The 20,426-nt window shown below is 43.6% G+C and overlaps 1 protein-coding gene across 1 annotated transcript in view; it reads left to right on the plus strand.

Annotated features, from left to right (window-relative positions):
• LOC116828607 (SPNS lysolipid transporter 2, sphingosine-1-phosphate) overlaps positions 1–20,426 on the plus strand; it is a 166,484-nt gene that overhangs the window by 58,168 nt on the left and 87,890 nt on the right. The window contains exon 2 of the mRNA XM_032786962.1: positions 1,605–1,670. Coding sequence (XP_032642853.1) covers positions 1,605–1,670 — 66 coding nt within the window. The remainder of the gene's footprint in view (positions 1–1,604; positions 1,671–20,426) is intronic.

Raw genomic sequence — 20,426 nt, forward strand, 5'->3', positions numbered from 1 at the left:
CTGGAGTAAATGGTGCATTATTAGGTGACCCAGTTGGGGGGACACAATGAGTTTCTTTTCTCCTCCTCTTTGTTCCTTTTTACGGTTTTTTTTAATCCATGAGTTTTCCTGCTACCGTCCCAGATGCCTTCTGGAAATACTTGTCTCTGTTTCATCTCTCTTTGTTCTTGTTGTTTGGCATGACTCCTGGCTGTTCTGAAAGTTAAGATGTTTTGTGGCCAATGAGATCCAGTTAACTCTGAGAGTTGCTTCTAATGACTCTTAAAAATGAGCAGCATCCTTCTGGATAAAACCTAGGGCCAGCTTTTGAGCTGGATCTGAACTTGTTTAGATGTTGAATGTAGTTGGGGAAAACTTTCCAGTTTCTTGGAGAGGGTTTTGGTGTGTTTCCTAATTTTGGTAGAAGCCACAAGCAGCAGTTTCACAAGTTAGGCTATTTATGTGCTGTTTTCTATCTGGCCAAAACAAGGAAGTGCTAGAAACTGAGAAAGCAAGTGAGTGTGCATGAAGTTGGAGTAACTTTGCTTCAACTTTGGACAAGCATGGAAGCCTTTGGATCCTTATCTGACCCAAATGCAACCTCTGAACCTTTGGAGATATTTGCCCATCATAAGTAACTGTAAAAGACTATGCTGCCACAACTCAGCACAGCTTGAGTTATGGCTTGGAAAGCCTGACTGACTCAATGATTATACTACATCATTCACATGGCTAAATTTGTGAGGCCTTTGTATCCCTTTGCTGGTTGCAGTATGAGAAGCTAGATGGACAAGGTAGCTACTTCTTACAAAATATACATGCAACACTCCAGTGTATTTAGACTGTGGGTGGATGCGTGTTGAGGTATTTTGTTCAGTTATTTTAAAATGTCCTGTCACTTTTTCCCCTTTTTACTAAACCGTTGATTTCATTTCTTTTGCCAAAACATATCAGAAACAAGAGTTCACCAGAGCTGGATAAATGGTGAAACCAAGGCTCAGAGAGGGGATTTGCCCAAGTCTGAGTGGGTCACCTATTACAAGTCCTGTACACAAGGTTCCACTGCCTCCCAACAGAGTGTCACTTGAAACTAGTCTCAGGTTTGCTTGAAAAGATAGGACACTGGACAGGTGATCAAGAAACATGGATTTTAATGCTGGCTCTACCATTGACCTGTTACATAACCTTAAGCAAGTCACTTTACTTCCATGCCTCTGTTTCCTCTCTTACCCTTTGGCTTGCTTGTTTAAGTGTGAGCTCTTCTGGGTGAGAGACCCCCTCTCCCTGTGTGTCTGCACAGCACTTAGGTGTTGGTGCTACAGCAACATAAATCATAAATAAGGAACAGGGCAAGGCAGCTTCTCATGCATTTGGGTTTCATTGTGAACATTTTGCACTAGATTAACCTGCTGATACTTATTGGTAGTTTACTTGACCCAATTACCCCAAAAGTAACAAACCTGCACAAGAAAGAAGAAGTCAGTGCACAGGTTTTGAACGTTGCTGCGTGTTCTTAGTTGCTGCAGGCTTAGCAGGCCCTACTGTTGCTGGCCAAAACCACATATCTCTGCTTCGCATTTCACAGGATAAAGGCACTGAATTTCTTCTCCCCATTTTCTCTGCAGGTGTATTACTAGATATCCAGCAGCATTTTGGAGTTAAAGACAGTGGCGCTGGCTTGCTACAGACAGGTAAGAGTGTGCGTGTTTCCCGGCTGTTAGGTTTCTTTTCCCTTCCTTATGGGGTGTTTTGTAAGGTTTCTCGAGTGAAGGTCTTGCTGCCCTTGCATGAACATATTTGCTTTGTTAAATCATAATTGGCTTTCAAATTGTTCCTAACTCTGACTGGCTGTGTTTGGCTTATGGCTAGCAGTGTCTTCGTTTGCAGCATCCAAGTGTGCACTGGCACTGGGGCAGAGCTGGCGAAGCCGGCTGCAGCGTCAGCTTACCAGCGCATACAGTAGGGATGGCATGGTACAACAGGGAGAGCGAGTGAAGGACTCTGTTCAGGTAGCTTCTGGGAATTGAATCAAGGCAAAGAAGTCCAATCTACAGTAAAAGAGACAGCCACTTTCACTTGTATTAGGGAGAGTACGGCATAGGTCAGCAATGGGGCCCTATTATTCAAACTTCTGCTGAAAGGGAGTGGACAGGTGGTATTCATCACTTTCAGCGTTGTGCACAGAACATGCTGGTCATGTGGTCTCATAATCATCTGTAGCACAAGCTGGCATGATGATATGAAACCATTAACTTGATTGACATAAAGACGGCACTGAGAACTCCAGAAAGGGTTAACAGCCATTGCACCTGCTTAGCTCAGCATCCTGTTGGGTTAGTTGATGAAAACAGACACATTTGACTTTCAGCCACTAACATCAGGCACTGTTGTGCTTGTGTTGAAGTGAGAAGGATTGTTAAAATCTAAGTGCACTTCCTTGTTGTGTTGCAAACAACCACATATGGATCTGGTCAACCACAGGATAAACCTGTATATTTTGACCTCTGGGTGTGGTGTGGTCTTGATTGATGCCTCGGCCAAGTGGCTGAATTTGATGACTTTGAGGGGCAGCCCCAGGTGGACAGTCATAACAAAGTGTTGGATTTTATTGGGGAGGAGTTTCATAGAATCATAGAATATCAGGGTTGGAAGGGACCTCAGGAGGTCATCTAGTCCAACCCTCTGCTCCAAGCAGGATCAATCCCCAGATTTTTTGCCCCAGATCCCTAAATGGCCTCCTCAAGGATTGAACTCACAACCCTGGGTTTAGCGAGTTGACAGTCACAGAGAAAATGCGATATTAGGGAGAAAAAGAGCTTGTTCGGGAAGCTGATGCCAAATTTGTTTGCTGGAGTCATCAAAGGATGGTGCTTCTGCTATTGCACGTGAGTTTTTCTGTTCGATAGCCCTGTTCAGGAGTGTACATCTAGAGTAGGAATACACTGTGTCTCCCAGAAAGGAGTGAATGGAATCCTAGGCCTGTCCTTCGATACTAAGCTCTGTGGGGCAGGGACTGTTTTTTTTGTTCTGAGTTGTTGTACAGCTCCTAGTCCAATAGGGTCTTAGTCTATGACTGGGGCTCCTGGATACTATTGCTATACAAATAATAAAAATAACCTACCATAGGGCTTTTCTGAAACTTTTCCGGTGTAGCTCCAATGGCAGTGGTGGGAATGCCAGTCCAGTAGCAAACCAGCAAATTGCAGAGAGGTTTGCAGGCTAGCACTAAATGGCTCCATTTAGAGCGAGATCCTTGCAATGCACTAAGAGTTAGTGGTGCGTGGCACTGGGTGGGAATGGCCCAAAGTCTGAATTCTAAGAATGGGTTCAAGAGCAAATTGTCTGCCATCCCTGGCTTGTTAATACTCCACAAGTTGCTCGCCTCTTGGAATGGCAGAGTTCAGCTAAACCGATGTGCATGACACATGTCAGAAACAGAAGGCCTGAACTTTACAAATGTTGCTAATTAGAAGTGGTATCAATCAGTTATGCCCAGGGTGGCACTGGGTATCTGTTGGGCCCTCCTCTTCAGCAGTTATTTTTATTTATTTATTCTGCTCCAAGGAAGAGATTCTCAGCTCACCATTAGACGCCCCTCTAATAAAACATTCTGGCAGAAAATTGCACCCTTCAGAGCAAATATTTAATCTTCATTCCTCTCACTGGATGAGAAGCTTTTACAGATTATTTACAAGAAGCAAGTGTAGAAAGAGCTGGGCTCCTAGAAGGCATCTCATATATTAATTGTGAGAAGTAGTATTAGTATTGATTTCTGTGGCAAACCAGGCAGGCTGTTAGAAAACATACCATTTAGATGTCACAGCCTTTTCCCAGATTGAGAATGCAGCAGTCTTCGTCAGCAACCAAATGTTGCTTTGGCAAAGAAATATCTTCTTGTTCTTTGCTGCTCTGAAAGTTGTTCCCATCCGATGAGTGATCGGTGTCCTACCTGTGACAAATTGGTGGTTTTGGTCCGGTTCTCAGTGTCTCTGCACCTCTTTAGCACATCCACCCCAAGGATTTAAAAACACGGGGAGGGCCTGATCCTGCCATTCTGACTTAGGTTGAGTAGTGACTTACCATGTGAGTATTTGTACAGGGTTAATAGGACTGTTCACTGAGTAAGTGGCTGTTCACGTAAGTAAGGATGGACCCTCAAGTGTTTAAGCTAATTTTTATTGTCTGCATCTTACAAATGGGGAAAATTGAAGCACAGAGTTAGTGAGTTGACCAAGATTGCACAGGAAGCCTGCAGCAGAGGCAGGAGTACAGCTTGCATCTCCTAGTCTTCTTCCTTAAACTCATTACGTCATCTGTCCTCTTCCAATGAAAAGGCCTGAGAGACAGAAATATCCTCTGATCCCCCAGAGGTGGTCCTTCCAGTTATCGATGGGGGTGATGTGGGGAGAAAGGCCGCTCATCCTGTCCCTGCTCTATGGATAAAGGTAGGATTTCAGTTTTCATGATGTTTAATCCTGCATTTTAATGAGCAGCTAATTAATTTAAAACCTCCTTAACTTGGAGGAATAAAAATAATATGACATCGTTTGTTAGTTCTTAGCACTCATCAAATAATCAAGCTAATTTCTCATTTAAAAAAAAAAAGACCTCTTAGCTGATGAGACAAAATACCATAGAAAGTTCTTTTGGGTCCGATGGTATTGCAAACCTGAACAGAGGAGGAAGAAAAGAAATCTTCCAAAGGCAAGCCATATGCTTCTGAATTCATACACTCATCTGCACACGTGCTAACTGTCTCTCAAATCACTCTGTCTAAACACATCAGAATTGACTTGCACTTGTTCTCAGTCTCTGTGCCCAAATGTTCCTGGGTAACACAGGTGCCTGGTATCCTGGCAAAGAAGAGAGGAAACCTGAGTTGTTTTATTTTTTGTGCTAATTAGGACTTCACGTGCATACCAGTAATATGCTTTGAGGAGTACTGTAACGCCTCATGTGGCAAAATCCCCTGAATTCTAATGCCTCAGCCGTCAAAATGTAGTAATCTCTGTTAACGAGGATTCTGTGACAGCGAAGGGCCATGCTGACAGATGGATCACGACTGCTGCTTGCTCAGTATTTTTGAGTGATAGGCATGTAACCATGTCGACCCTAGAACTTCCATTATCTCCTGATAATGCTTAAATTGAGAGTTGAGCCTTTTTCTTTTTAAAGTGCTACATGCACTTGGTGCTATGTAAATAATATTAATTTGTGCTGAATTATCCTTGAGGCTTGTGCATGAGTGTTGCTCTGTTTGGGTTTTTTATCTTGAGGTTCCTTTCGTTTCCTGCCCGTAGCCTTTGCTGTGCAGAGAGTGGATAAGGCTGACTGATATTCAGATGTGTTATAGAATTCTCTTGGCTAGTTGAGCCAGGGCAGCTGTGATCAGTCAATCTGATCGTTATAAGCTGGGCCCTGCAAAAGGTGATTCCATTGTGCAGAGTTGTGAAGGAGGTGGGACTAGAACAGTGCTTGGGGCAGAGAGAGGCTCCTGGAGCTGAAGGCTTTATACACCTCAGAAACTGGGGGGGAGAGGAGAATTAGGTTTATAAAACTAGGTCAAATTGTCTTTTTGTTTCTTTTGGTTTTAAAAAAAAGACCTGAATCATGTTTAAAAAACTCACATTTCTGGCGGTATGTCCACACTGCAATTAGACACCCGTGACTGGCCCATGCCAACTGATACAGGCTCGTGGGACTCAGGCTAAGGGGCTGTTTAATTGCAGTGTAGACTTCTGGGCTTGGGCTGGAGCCAGTCCTGTAGGACCCTGCGAGGTGAGAGAGTCACTGACCCTGGAAGTCTACATTGCATTGAAATAGCCCTAGCCTAAGGCTGTGGCTACACTGCAGAGCTTACAGCAGTGCAGCTGTGGTGCTGTTACTGCAGACGCTCTATGCCGATGGGGGAGAGCTCTCCTGTCGACTTCATTACTTCAGCCCCCGCAAGTGGCCGTAGCTTCTGCAGCAGGAGAGCTTCTCCCACCGACATAGCTCTGTCCTGCTTAGTTCAGTGTAACTTAGATCATTCGGGTGGTGGCCTGTTTGCACCCCTGAGCCACATAACTGACGTAAGCGGTCGTGTGTACGTAGCCTCAGCCCCACAAGCTCGAGTCAGCTGGCCTTGGCCAACGGCAGGTTTTCTATTGCAGTGTAGACCTACACGAAAAATAAAACCTGTGCTCTGGCTTGGGGATGAAGGTACCCGATACCTACACACCAATCTATATGAATGGGTGCCCTGTATACAAAATTGTACTGATGATGAAAAAAAATTTCTCTCCTTGCTTCGGTATCACCCTTGTTTTTTCACGCTACCTACTTTCTTTTCCCCCCAATAGTGGATTTATTTTCTCTTTGCCCTTTTCCTGTCTCTCTCAAGTGGAACACAGAGCTGCTGATGATAGTACCTTTCATCTTACACACTGCTTCCAATGCAGAGCTCAAACTGCTTTACAAAAAAGGACTAATGATGTCTGCCTATTTTAAAGATGGCAAAAATGAGGCACTCGGGAGAGAGAGAGGGAATTGTCCACAGAAACATAGTAGGCTGAGGCAGAGCCAGGAATAGCTCCCAGGGCCAACTTTTGAACCTATAACATTTGAACAGACTCAAAATTTGACCACGTGAGATTCCTTAATGAGCACTATTCTCTTCCAACACTAACCAGTCCAAGCTCTGAGCATGACAGAGGGAAGGCACGTAAAGCCACCTGGCAGATGGACACAGTGTATGCTGGTATTGCAGTCCGTTTCAGACTACCAACTGGCAAAGGACTGTGGGGGTGGTTGAAAAGCAATAACAGTGGCTATCATAAGGAAGGCTTTGGTAGTATCAGAAGAGGAAGTCCTGCTATCCTGAAGCCAGACGGATGGGGTCAGGAACAAGAGGAGGAAGGGAAGGGAGTAGCCTGAAAGGACTCACAACAGGAAACCATGCTTTGCTCTCCTATGTAGAGGGAAAATAGAGTACCACCCTTGAATCTGGTTCGGTGGATAGCTTTCCAGGGAGTCTTTGTGATGTCAGGCTTGACCTGAGCTCACATTCCCCTAAGGGTCATTTCCTATTAGACCCTCCATGTGGAAGTGGTTTAGCAAAGTGCTTGCAAATCTGCATTCCCCCCACCTCCTGAGAGTTGACTCAGCAGATCCATGCGGAAAACATGGGCAGTGTTAAATAGGATCCAAGGCTGCAAATGTAGCCACTTAAGACTTGTCTACACTGGCACTTTATAGCGCTGCAACTTTCTTGCCCAGGGGTGTGAAAAAACACCTCCCTGAGCACTGCAAGTTTCAGTGCTGTAAAGCGCCAGTGTAGACAGTGCACCAGCACTCAGCACTGGTAGCTATTCCACTTATGGCAGTGGGTTTTTTTAGAGCACTGGGAGAGACTACACAAGCCGCGACTACACAGGCCACTTTTGGTAGTGAAGACATGCCCTGAGGTTTCTTATACTCCTGCCAGCAAAGTGAACATGGGACTTGGGCCTGGGGCATCTGTGGGAAGGACTGGTCAAAAATTGGACTTGCAAAGTGGAACAGATTGTTTAGCGTAAGCAATTAGCACATATTTTAAGAGATCATTCAAGATAGAATGGCTCATTAACATCTCTGCAGTCATAGGACAGAAAGAGGGGGTTAATGGCATAGGATGTCTTATTACAACAATCTGTAACTCACTAATACCCTCTCTGTGCCTCGAAATCTTCTCTCTCACTGAGAGAAGTTGGTCCAATAAAAGATACTGCCTCACTTCAGGGCTGGCACAACCCATTAGGTGACCTAGGCAGTCGCCTAGGGCGCTGACATTTGGGGGGCGGCAACCATGGCTGCTGGATCTTCGGCCAGCCTGGTCACCGTTGGTATTTTGCGGGTGGGACCTTCCGCCACTTCTGTCAGGGGCGGTATTTCGGGGGCGGGACCTTCTGCTGCCTAGGTGCCAGAAAAGCTGGCAGTGCTCCTGCTGCACTTGCCTTTGTGTCTCTAATATCCTGGGACTGACACAGCTACAACTATACTTCAGACTTCATTTCTAGGCAGTTCCTTACAGCTCAGGGTTGGGGCAGGTTGGGGACGTCAGATGCATAAGCTGATTATCACTAGCATGTTTTTCACAAATTCTTGTGATCCTTTTTATTTTGAAGAGGTGAATCTGACTAGTATTTCTGTACTAGGTGCTTGCAAAAATAAATAGCTCAATTAAAATCCCTTTTTAAATAGAAAAGATTCACGTTTTGTTTAGAATCATTTAACATGTTCCAATTTTACAAAATAAAATTGTAATGCTTGGGACAAAAATAGGACAATATTTAGTAAAAACAGGCTAATTTTGGCTTGTTTGTTTCCAAATTACCCCCACCCCCCCGCACTCCAAGTTAAAATTAGCCTGAATCTAAAACATGCACAGTGTAAATTTGTTCCTATTTGCAGAAGATTTTACAAAACCCTAAATGTCTGGGTTGCAAAATGACAGCCATACAGGCAACTCTTTCCTTTCTGAGCTATTCGTGCACGGTATTTATAATGCACTGTGCTCTAGATGTCTGCTGTCGCAATTGCTTGCATCCTGCTTGTTGAGAGAGAGACATTTGCTCTTGCATAAAGCAACTGAACAACTAAAATATTCCATTTCCCGCTATAAAAGTCTTGGATGAAATCCCAGCGTTTGAGGGAGGTATTTGAGGAGAGACAGGCAGGGTATTTTAAAGTGGATGTAAAAACCATTAGGGCTTTGGATGGAATGGTAACTTCTCTAATTTCTGTGGGGTGGGTTTCTCTTCATAAATAATGTAATCAATAAATGAAGTGAATATAGCACTGGTGAAAAGTGCTGGATTCCACAGCCCTGGGAAAGGAGGTCCTAGATTTACTCACAGAACCAGAACAGCAGGGGCAGTGGCAGTGCAGAGGCAGTGCAAGCTTCTCCTCACAATATGTAGCCAGTGTGCCTGGCTCTCAGCTATAGAGAGGTCTACACTAGCGAACTTCCAGAGGCACAGCTATGCTGATGCAGCTGTATAGCTGCTCTATGCCGACAGAAAGAGCTCTCCTGTTGACATAAAACCACTAAATGAGTGGCAGTAGTTCGTTTTTTCACACACCCCTAAACAAGGAAAGTTTTGCCGACATAAGGAGTAATGTAGACATGTCCTAAGGATGCGTCTTCTCTAGGGAAAAAAAGATAAGTTCTTACCTTGTGTTAGATACCACGTATTAGCAACACAGGGTAAAGCCCTAGTGTAGACAAGGCAGTTGGTAGTTTTTGCACTTTAGCAAGTCAAGGTTAAGACTGCAAGAGCCTAATGTTCACCACAACTTGTTAACTTGTGTGAAAATGACAAATCTCCTTGTCTTCATTAATTTAACACGTGGTAACTAACACAAGGTAAGAACACACCTTTTCTCCTTGTAAGACAAAGCTTATGAGTGAGAAGACTATTCACTTTGCATTCTATCCAACCAAAGGGCTATTTGGCCAGCCTGCCAAATATAATGGTGGTTTTGGTAGTATTAGACGGCCCATTAGAAACTAGGCTAGAATTCTCAATAATTTTCCTGTAACGCATTGAGCCACCTTCAGGCTCCAGTTCAGGAAAACACTTAAACACACATTTGTGTCCCACTGACTTTGGTGAGATTTAAGCACATACTTTAAATTAAGGATGTGCTTAAGTGCAATTCTAAATCAAGGCTTCAGATTGTAATGACTTCTTAGTTAACATCTGGCCTAATTCGAACCAGTGATCTGTACAATGACTATTTTGGCATGGGTGCAGACCTGAAAATAAAAAAACTTGTTTCACTAAATGAAAGTGTTTCAAAGTTTCTGGTGGAGAGAAATGTCAAGAAAACTTTCATTCCAGGTTGACCTGAAAACGTAACATTTCAATTTTGAAGTTCTACTTTTTTTTTTTTTAAAGTGTTGGTGAGATTTTTTTTTAAATAAAATTGAGTGAAATTCTGAAGTGAAAAGTCTGTCTTGAATGAAAAATGGAAGCATTTCATTTTGGTAATGCTAAAACCAGCCATTTTGATATTTCCAGAAAAAAATTCCCCTTTTTTCCCTCATCCAGGCCTTTATATGAATTAATACTGAGAAGAATACAGTTGTTTTTTAATGCATTTCATTTACATATTGCGTGTCACCCTAGGGAATCCCAAAGCACTTTTTTCTAGGTTCTTGTCGCCCCCTTCCCAAAAAAACAAAACAAAACAGAGTTTTTCTGTCCTAATTTTTTTCCACAATAATTCTCTCATTTTCTCAAAGCACAAACCTGCTGTTTTGCAGAGCTCTCTGCAGGGTAACATATACAGGGTGATGTGAAAAAACTGAGCAACCATACTCATTTAGGCTCAAATCATGTGACAGGCAGTCAGGTTTGATCAGTGATTTCCAGACAAATCCAATGTGGTTAGGTAGAGGCGCGGGTGATAGAGGTGGGTGTTTGATCCAGTAGGTGTCATTCTTTCCTCTGATTCGGTATAGATAGAGCAACCCAGCATGTTGTCAAGAGCTCTGTGATGCTGAAGGTGTTGTCTTTCTGTGAGACAGCTAGCAGTCACTGATAATACCATGACATTTATTTTGCAGTCACAGGGATGTCCTGGCCATATTCCAAGTAAGTGACAATTTTGCCTATCTAAAATTCCCCATTTGGTTTGTCTGATATGATGTTCTTTGGCTCTACTATTGTGTATTGTTGCTGTGTGCTGGTGATGTGTTCTACATCAGAAGTGGCTGCATTTCAGTTTGAGAGTTTTTCCACACATACGTACGTACATGCAGGTAGATTTTGTACAAACATTACAATTCAAAGGAAAAAGATATTCGGAGACCGTGAATTCAGTGCTTTTGCCAGAGCAGTGTGTTTAAAAGTGAACGACCCTCTGCTCAGCCTTAACAGTGTTATTAACCTGTAGAACTGGTTTCCAACTTGAGCAATAACATTGAATTGCATAAGAGGTGCATTGCTGGAGCCATTCAGGAGGGATTTCCGCCCACCTTCACTCACACTTACCCCACCCCCTTCTCGATTTCTGTAGCATCTAATCAGGAGAGCTTTGTCCTTGCTACAAGAGGAGTCTGAACAAAACTGCACTGATTTGGAGTATTGTGCGTAAGTGAAATGTGCATGTGTGTGAGAGATCTATCCCTGAGTAACTGCCTAGGTGAGACCAGTAGTAAAATATGCTGCAGCCGATAGTGAAAAGCCACTGTATTTTCAGTGTAATTACAGAGCAGTCACTGTTCAACCCCAGAGGAAATGAGCTCTGTCTCTCCTACTTGCTTGCTTGCCTTGGTTAGAGTTATTATGGCTGGGTTTGTAATTACTCATGTGTAGTGATTGGATGCAGGAAATGAGCTACAAAGGTGAAAAAGGTGATTATAACGAACTAATGCTCCACAGGATCTGTGGCTGTGCTGGTCAGCCAATTGGTTTGTTAACTGCAGTTTAGCAATACCTCACAAGCTGCATGAGATGTTTCACACTCAGATAGAATCAGCATTCTGGGTTTTAATCATGAGTAGTGGGCCTTGTCGTGGACGGAACACTGGGTTAGGACTCAGGAGGACCTGGGTTTTATTCTCATCTTAGCCACTGGCCAGCTGGATGACCTTAGGTAAGTCCCTTCCCCACTCTGTGCCTCAGTTTCCCCATTTGTAAAATGAGGATAGTGATACTGACCTCCTTTGTAAAGTGCTTTGAGATCTGTGGATGAAAAGTGCTATAATAAGACTTAGGTGGTGTGACTATAATATGTTATGACTAATGTTCCCCTCCTTTATAGTATCATCATTACGTAGCCTGACTGCATCTGGCTGTGAAATTTTCATTGAAAGTTTTCACTAGAATGAAGAACAAGTTTTTGTTTTGGCTGAAAATTTTCTTCATAAGTTTTCAGGTATTCAAGGGACCAAAAACATTTTTGTTGTCAGGAATTGAAAAATTCCAGATGGAAACTGAATGGGGAAGGGGAGAGAGTTGCAGAATTGTTTCTGGTTTTAGTTGCCAAAAGCAGAAAAATGTTTTGATTTTCCGTTAGAAATGTTTCCATTTCTTGCACAAGAAAGCAAAAAAAAAGTTTGGTTTGGTTATGAAAACCTGAAACATTTAATCAGAAATGGATACTTTGCATGGAAATATCAGGGTTTTTGTGGGGGGTGAGGGGAGCCATTTTTCATTTACAAAAGAAGTGCTTTGAAAGAAAATGTTCAGCCTGCTCTTCTGACTTCTCTCCTCCCATCTTTTCTCTCTCTACCTTTTCATGCAACACTTATTTCCCTTGCACAGCCAACATTTACTTTACATACCTTCTCATTCGATATCTCAGTTGAGTGTTACTGTGAGCTGTGGTGGCAGCTGACATTTGTTCTCTTGCAGTCTAATAGTATTTCACTGATAGCACTAATAGTAATCTGATCATCCTGCAAAGACTTGCTGGAGACAAATCAGAAGTTGTATTAATAATTCTCCATCGATCTGTGCCAAGATAAAAGATGCCGTTTAAATGGGTGGCTATAATGAAATACTGCTAGAAAAGGGTAGGTTTGGACTTAGGTTACGCAGACAGCATAGTGAGGGTAATGTACTGGGATCAGAAGAAAAGGGCTCTGTTCTCAGCTCACCCACTGCCCTGCTGGGTGACCCTGAGCAGGGCACTTCCTCTCTCTGGCTTCCTCCCCACCCCCAACCCTTCGTCTATTTCGATAGTCAGTTCTTTGAGGCAGGGGCAGTATCTGGCTTTGTGCACAGTGCCTAGCACTTTGGGGCTCCAATATCAATCAGGGTCTCTAAGTGTAATAACAGATGGTGAGTTGTATTTGGTAAGTGATCTCTGAGGGTGTCTACACCGCAAAGAAAAACCCATGCTGCAGAGTCTTTTAGCCAGGGTCAGTTGACTTGGGCTGTGGGGCTAAAAATAGCAATGTAGACGTTCCTGCTCCTGCCAGAACCTGGGCTGTGGATCCCAGCAAGTGGGGAGGGTCTGGAGCCCAGGCTTCAGTCAAGCAGGGAGTCTACAGTGCTATTGTTACCCCACAGTTAACCCAGGGTCAGAGGCTTGGCACCATGGGCTTTTCTTAGCAGTATAGATATGCCCTGCGCCCATCCAGAAGTCCTTCCTTGGACAGCAAAAGGCCCATTAAAGTTGACTTCACTAGGTGTGATGTCTGAGGGCAGACTGTAGAATTGGGTCTTCATTTAATTATTTTGATTTTCTTTTTTTCTGGATGCATGTGTGTAATGTGCTCAAAGAAAGTTCTTGCTTTTCTCCCTTCCAGCTTTCCTCTGCTGTGAGATGGATGGTCCAGGTTTATCACAGCTATGGATGGATTTAGCTAGGACCTTCATGCCTTTCTACTCAGCAGGTTTATTGGCCCTGCCTGGTATGTGAACAGTACTAAACCCTCCGTAGAATCACATGTCATTGACTCAGTCCAATAAAGAAAGATGGGCACTGTCTGTTTGACATGGGCATTGTCACAGTAAGTGCTCGTCTGAGGAAGATGAGAAAGTTAAAGGGCAGCCTTGCAAAATAAAATGAACCAAAAAAAAAAGTAATTTCCTTTGTTAAGCTTCTGAATGACATGTGATGCATTAGAGAAATCTAAATCTGATTGAGCTGAACTCTGTTAATTCAAGTATTTAGGGCCTGGCTTTTAAAAACTGTTCCAATTTTACAGGTGTGGTTTACAGCATTTAGACATTTAACTCACTGATTGTGCCTGCAGAGCAAGTCATTAGATGCTAAATGGAATAAATTGCACCTGTAGAATTGCTCCTTGGGTAAATTGCAGGCTCAAAATTGGTGGCTGAGTTGAAGACCATTTAAAAATCAGGCCCTTAAAATAGATTTTAGTTGGGTGAGGGTGAAGCAAAGAGTGATGATGATGGGGGGGGGCATGTACATACTTGGATAGACACAGCCACCTCATTGACTGATCACTCTTCCAGGTAAAATTGCACAGCAAATCTGGTTAGGTGGCTTTGCATTTCATTTTGAAAGGATAATTTTTCTTACAGACACCTTCTCCCACTAATGTGCTGTCCTTAGTGACATCTCCTTGGTGGGTCTTCTCAGAAGCAATATGAGAGACTTCAACATCCATACAGCCATACAGTTTCTTTTGGCTTAGTCATGTGGAGGCCAGGCAGAGGAAATCTGAAAGGAAGCCGTGGCCTGTGGGGATATTCTCTGCCTTCATTAAGGTGAACACACACCCTCTGATATAAGGTTACTGTCCTATGACTGTTGGTTCGTTAATCACGTCACTGAGCTGTCAAAATGCTGGGCTTTCCTGGATAAGTGGTAGACCCAGCCAGAAGTGGAATAGTCCTGCTGGCTGAAGTGCTTCATGGGGTGTGAGAGAGATTGCAGAAAGCTAAGTGCTAGACCCAGCTCTCTGCTGAGCAGTGTTTCTAACGCATGAGAGAGTATGGGGAGCTTATTTTCTTTCCTCCATTCCTGTCAGCTCCAAGACTCCATCTGTGACCTTGCACACCTTGGGGATTTCAGCCACTGGTGCAGTTGCTTGCAGCATGCAAACCCCTAGAGTTCAAACAGGATGACTGGCTACAAGCTGCAGTTGGCAGCAGTGCTTGAAACTGGATTGAGCAGCAATGATGCAAATCCCATTTTTTGTCTTTCTGCCCTTGCAATTTGACTTGATACAGCTATGCTGGTGTCTGGCCACTGCTGCTGAAACTGGGGCAGCTCCACAGTGCAGGTGACCCATAGTGCTATGTAGGCAGACACACTTCTGTACCAGCAGACACTCCCAGGGCCGCAATTTGCCCCAGGCCCCGGGTCTTGCAGGGGCCCCCACAAGAATATAGTATTCTATAATATTGCAACTCTTTTTTATGGAAGGGAGCCCCCAAAATTGCTTTGCCCCAGGCCCCCTGAATCCTCTGGGCGGCCCTGGACACTCCCCCAAGAAGTGTGACTTGCTGGTGATGGGTTATTGCGAGCTCCCCAGCTGGCTATCACACATGCTGCATTTTCAGTGCATCTAACGGGACGTGATACTGCTTCTTTCTCAAGGCTTAGCAGCGTGGGGTCCACTATACCCCCACTGCATGAAATTCTCTTGCCAACAAGAATTGCAGAGCAGAGAAAACCCTCACCAGTGTTCCACTATTGCCTCTTAGAGAGCATCCTGACCAGAGAAGGATGTGGCCCAAAATTTCTCGTGCATTCTTATATAACCATGGTCACCAGGAATGTTCAGTGATGTGTAAACCTCAGAAGGTTCAGTTTGGTTTGGATGCTGATCTGAACCGCTAGAGTCTGAGAATTGGACTGGAAATCACATGTGAGCAGCCTCTGGCTGTGTCTTGGCACTGCCAGTTCTGGTTCTGGCAGGGATGGGAAGTGAATGCTTCTGAAAAGCATAATGGTTCTGAGTTAAAAATGGGCCAGTGGGCAGGGAGAAAGGGGGAGAGTGTATATTATCTGCCCCAAACGGGTTTGTCCACCCCAGGCAGGAATTGACAATGTGTGAGAATGCTGGGATAAGGGGCTGTGAAGTTGTGTGGAGCTACTAATGCCGTTCCTTTGATTGGGTTAGAGTGCTGCAGGCAGATGGAGGCTTTGCTGCTTTGGAACCATGTGTTGTGTGAATTGTTTCGATACATCTATTCTCTTGTATGTGCGATTTGAGGTGTGGTTAAACTGGTGCTCCTCTAAAGGGAAATCCTATGGAAACAATAAAATATTATTCAGGGCTGCTGAATTTAAACTGCCTGTTGAAGATGTCCACATACAGATTTGGGCTCCTTTGTTTTTTCCAGGCCTAAAACCTCAGAGTGGCCCATGCATATTGGGTCTAACTCTCCACTGTAGCAGTAGCTCCTTAACTTTCCAATCTCTGTGCGAATATCGTTTGCATTCAGAATCCATTGTTTGTGAGGGGTGCTTGAGTTTGGGCACACAAAGCTAAACACAGAGTTAAAGCTGCTTTGGAAACTTGGCTTTGCTACAAACCTATCCCAGGGACAGTGAAACTAACTCCACTGATGTGCACATATAACCAGCATGTGCTTAGGTGTCCCCCATTCGCAGAGGATGAGTCTGATAAAGCCCCTGCTACAGAATCAGGTTCTTCAGCTCAGGCTGTGGACTTATGATTTTAGCTCTAGAGGTCCACAGATCAGTCCTTGGTATCAGCCAACATGACAATCATCACATGTGCGAAGTGCTATTAAATCCTTGGATGGGGAGGGTGCTGCAGAAGGGCGAAGTCTTGATATTAGCTCAGTGGTTTGAGCATTGGCCTGCTAAACCCAGGCTTGTAAGTTCAGTCCTTGAGGGGGCCATTTAGGGATCTGGGGCAAAATCAGTACTTGGTCCTGCTAGTGAAGGCAGGAGGCTGGACTTGATGACCTTTCAAGGTCCCTTCCAGTTCTAGGAGATTGTGTATTATGTAAAACTTACAGTGTCAGGGAAGAGCTGACTTGGGGATAGAAGGACTCAAAGAGCAGAGAGAGAGAGAGAACACGTTTCCCTGGGAAACGTATTGGCCAAATCTGCCCTCACTCCTGCTGAGGATTTTATTTGATTTTAGAGGTGATAATGCAGAATGTTACTCAATGAAACGCTGAATTCACACTAAAAGCTCCCCAGTGAGATATTCTTATGAGCTTGCTAATGTACTACGCTTACAATGGCTTGGATAATACAGTACATCTTGAATGTGCGTGCTGAGAAAACACTCGCATCACATGATGTTGAAGACACTTCTGTTTTTCTGGTTTGTTTTTATTTCACAATGGCATCTAGTGAATTTTGTGTGGGTGAAAAGTGCTGGATTGACAGCCCAAAAGACTAGGGCCTTCATTTTGATCACAGGAAAGGTATAGTGCTGGCAACAGCAGGACAAGCTCCCTGCACAAATTCCATATGCATTGGTCCGTTGGCCTCTGCAGAGACTGCCAAAGAGGATGCTCCCTTGGGTGGGATCTTAGAATGCCTGCAAACACCTGTCCCCTAAGGAGTGGGCAGGACTGGGCTGCATGCACAAACTCATTTCAAATGAGCTACTAAGCACCCATCAGATGGCATTACTTTTATCTGCTGCTTACTGAGGCCTGATTGAAACAAACAATCTGGAAGTGATGGGCTCCTTAATCAAATAACAATCCTTGGAGGCTTAAAAAAAAAAAAAAAAAAAGGAATAAGTTAACATTAATGTAACGGATGATGCACAAGTACATGTTAAATTTGTAAACCTTACACTCTACAGTACTTTACACTCTCCCTTTTTTTTTTATTTTGGTAGCACTAATTCTATAAATAGAGCGTAACAGTCAGAATAGATCTCCTAAATATGGGGGACACTTACCATGAGAATAATAGCCCTCTACGGCAATTGGAATGGCTGGTAGCCTTGATATTGTCTAGAGGCTGGGATGTGTGTCTAGAGATGCTCCTGAATTGCAAAGTAGCTGAATTTCCCCCAAACTGAGGTTTGGGGGTGTTTCCTGGTCAAGCAGTGATGCCACTTGGCTGTTAACATGATGGTCCCCTTATAAATCGATAGTGATCCATCCCAGGCCCCTCTATAATTGGAGTTCTTTGTTTTTAGTTCAAATTAATCTGAACCTAGAGATGTGTCACTGTTTAGTCACCTGAATGAATATGCCCCTTTGAAAAGGGCAACCAGCCAATGTGAACAGATTGCTTTATAACTGCATGAGGCAATGCAGTTCCTAACTGATGCCAGGAAAATATCGCCCGTGAATAATTTCTATGAAATAGCACCAGCCAGTTACAAATGTAAGACAGAAGCTTCCTTACAAGATCGGTAATCCCTCTTCATTGTCTGATGAAGCTTGTTTGTTAGCATAGGTATTTATTTGGGGCTTTGCCATTTGTGCAGCCCTTTGTCCTGCAGCCTCCTGGATGCATAATTGCCAATTACAGTCTATGGCCAACATTTCTTTGTATTCACCTAATGGTGCAAAAGACACAGCACAAGGTTATTCATTGTCTGGAGAAACAGATTGGCAAACCCATGGCAACAGGCCTTAGCAGGAGGAGAGATTCATATGGCTATTAGTGTATATACTGTACCTAATGATGGAATTGTTTATAAAATTGGGATTATCCCTCTTGAGTGTTTTATGGCTCCTAGTCCTGTGTTCAGGCCACACCTTTCTAAATTTGAATCGCAGCTATAACAAACACTTCCTCTGCGGTTATGGTCAAGTAATATAGGGCCTAATGCTGAAAAGTATGAGAAGGGTGCTTGTGTGCTATTGAAGTCAGCGGGAGCTGAGGATGCCTTGCACTGCCCAGGATTGGGTCCTGAACTTCACTGCCTGATTTACTTCCCTCCTTGGTGGAGTGTAGGTTTCGCTGGTTAGTGCATGGAAAGCCTATATATTGGAGATTAGATACCACGGTGGTAGATGGCTTAGAAATAACTAAGTGAGAGAGCGTAGCTAGAGATGCGGTGAGTGTTATTTTATTATAAGGGAAAAGCCACACAGTGTCTACAGAGATTAGAGATTCAGCTCAAAACATGAGCTGAGAATTTAATTTGCTGTGTGCTGTATCCACACTCCTCCTGGAGTGAAGCAGGCATATTGTAAATGTGTCTGTTGTAACTCTTTCCTGGCCCTTGCAGGTATCTGTTGGGTCAGATGCTGTCAGAACTAAATAAACTGTGTTTCTGTAGGTGTGCACATGGAGTGACTTGAAGACTATAACAGCTGGGGAAATAAACTAAGTGAGAATAAATTTGGGGTAGGGGATAAATGCCAGCACAGACAGTCTCTTGTCAGCTTCATACAGGAATTGGTGGTTCATAACGAAACTAGACACAAAGTTCATTTGCACTCAAGACATTCTTAGCTAGCATGTCTAGCTCAGCTCACCCATCCCTTACTCTTTTATAAACTCTCATTCGGTCTCCATGTCCCTTCTCTTACCTCAATCACTGCCTGCCCTGGAGCAGCAGTTTCAGAGATGAGCAGCGTACTGTAGATTTGCTCACCTTCAGAAATAAGGAGTGTGATGGTGGCATATGCAATGACCAGGAGTTTGGAGAAGGTAGTTTGGATGCTTCTGTTCACCCTTTCTCACGATACCAGGACAAGGGGACATTCAGCGAAGCTGAAGGATGGCAAATACAAAACCGATCAAAGGAGAGAACATTTTTTCACGCAATGAGTGATTTGTCTGTGGAACTTAGTGCCAGAAGCAATATTATCGAGGCTGAGTGTGGCGGGAGTGTTTAAAAAAAAAAAAGCCTGAATATTTATAAGGATAACAGAGTTATAACAGTAAATATTAAAATAAACGAGTTTTTGAAAGGAATGTAAACCGTCATGACCCAGCCTGTAGCTAATGTGGTTTCGGAGGAAGCTCCCTGTAGGCAAGCTGTCCCATAACTGCCCACTGCAGGGTTTCTTGCGCCTTTCTCTGAAGCAATTGGTGCTAATCACCGAACTACGTGGCCTCTGTGAAATGAGCATGTGGTCCAGTTTCTGTTGGACAGGAGGCATTAATAGCACAAAAACTGTAATTGCACTGGGCACTGACTCTCATGCTTGATGGTTGCAGAGGCAGGCCATAGAACAGGGCAATGGAGTCTGAAATCCCCTCTCACTCTTGCTGTGTTCTCCCCTACAGGTAAGGGCAGCATGGGGAAATTTACATGTAAGGTGTCTCAATGAATTGGGGGTTGGGGAGCCCTTTGTCAGTCAATCATCTTTCACTAGCACTTAAAAAAAAACCAAAAAACCCCAAACACCACTTGTAGAGAAGAGACACAAAATCCCGGGTATTAAACAATAGAAATTACCCACAATTGCTTTTACATCCACATTTCCTGTGGATTTTCATGTATTCCCATTCCACTGTGATTTATATTCGTAAAGACACAAATTAGCATAAAGCTGCTGATGGCATGATTTTCAGAGTTATGCCCCATGCCTATACACTGCCTAGTTTAGAACAGGAAGGTGAATAAAGATCAGATGTTTCTGATATCCTTTTGAGGCCTTTTCTGCAAGGTCTAATACATTGTCCCCCTACCACTCATTGAATTCCAATGCAATTTGACAAATGTCTTCCTTCCCCTAAAGAACGAGAAGCAGAAGAGTCACACCTGGTCTGTGTGCTATCTGTTCAGAAGTTCACAGGGATTTGAATTAACCTCAGTGAAGAAAGTTGGTCACAGTTTGAAAAGACGTATCTGTGCTTTAAAATAGATTCCTTGTTTTTTTGTTTAAATAGCATATTGTTTCTGGAACTGTTAGTTCTCTGCTGCACATGTACGTACATGTCTTTGAAAAGGTCAGAAGTTTACACAAGAACAGTGTGAAAGGAATTTGCTTTCAAACCCTGCACATTTTCATTTGCATGTGTAGAAAAGTGTGTTGCGAATGCTGTTCCTTCTTCATGCAGGAGAACCACTCACACAGCAGTGCTCCTTTGGA

This window comes from Chelonoidis abingdonii, chromosome 20 (assembly GCF_003597395.2).
Source record: "Chelonoidis abingdonii isolate Lonesome George chromosome 20, CheloAbing_2.0, whole genome shotgun sequence".
Classification (NCBI taxonomy): Eukaryota; Metazoa; Chordata; order Testudines; family Testudinidae; genus Chelonoidis; species Chelonoidis abingdonii.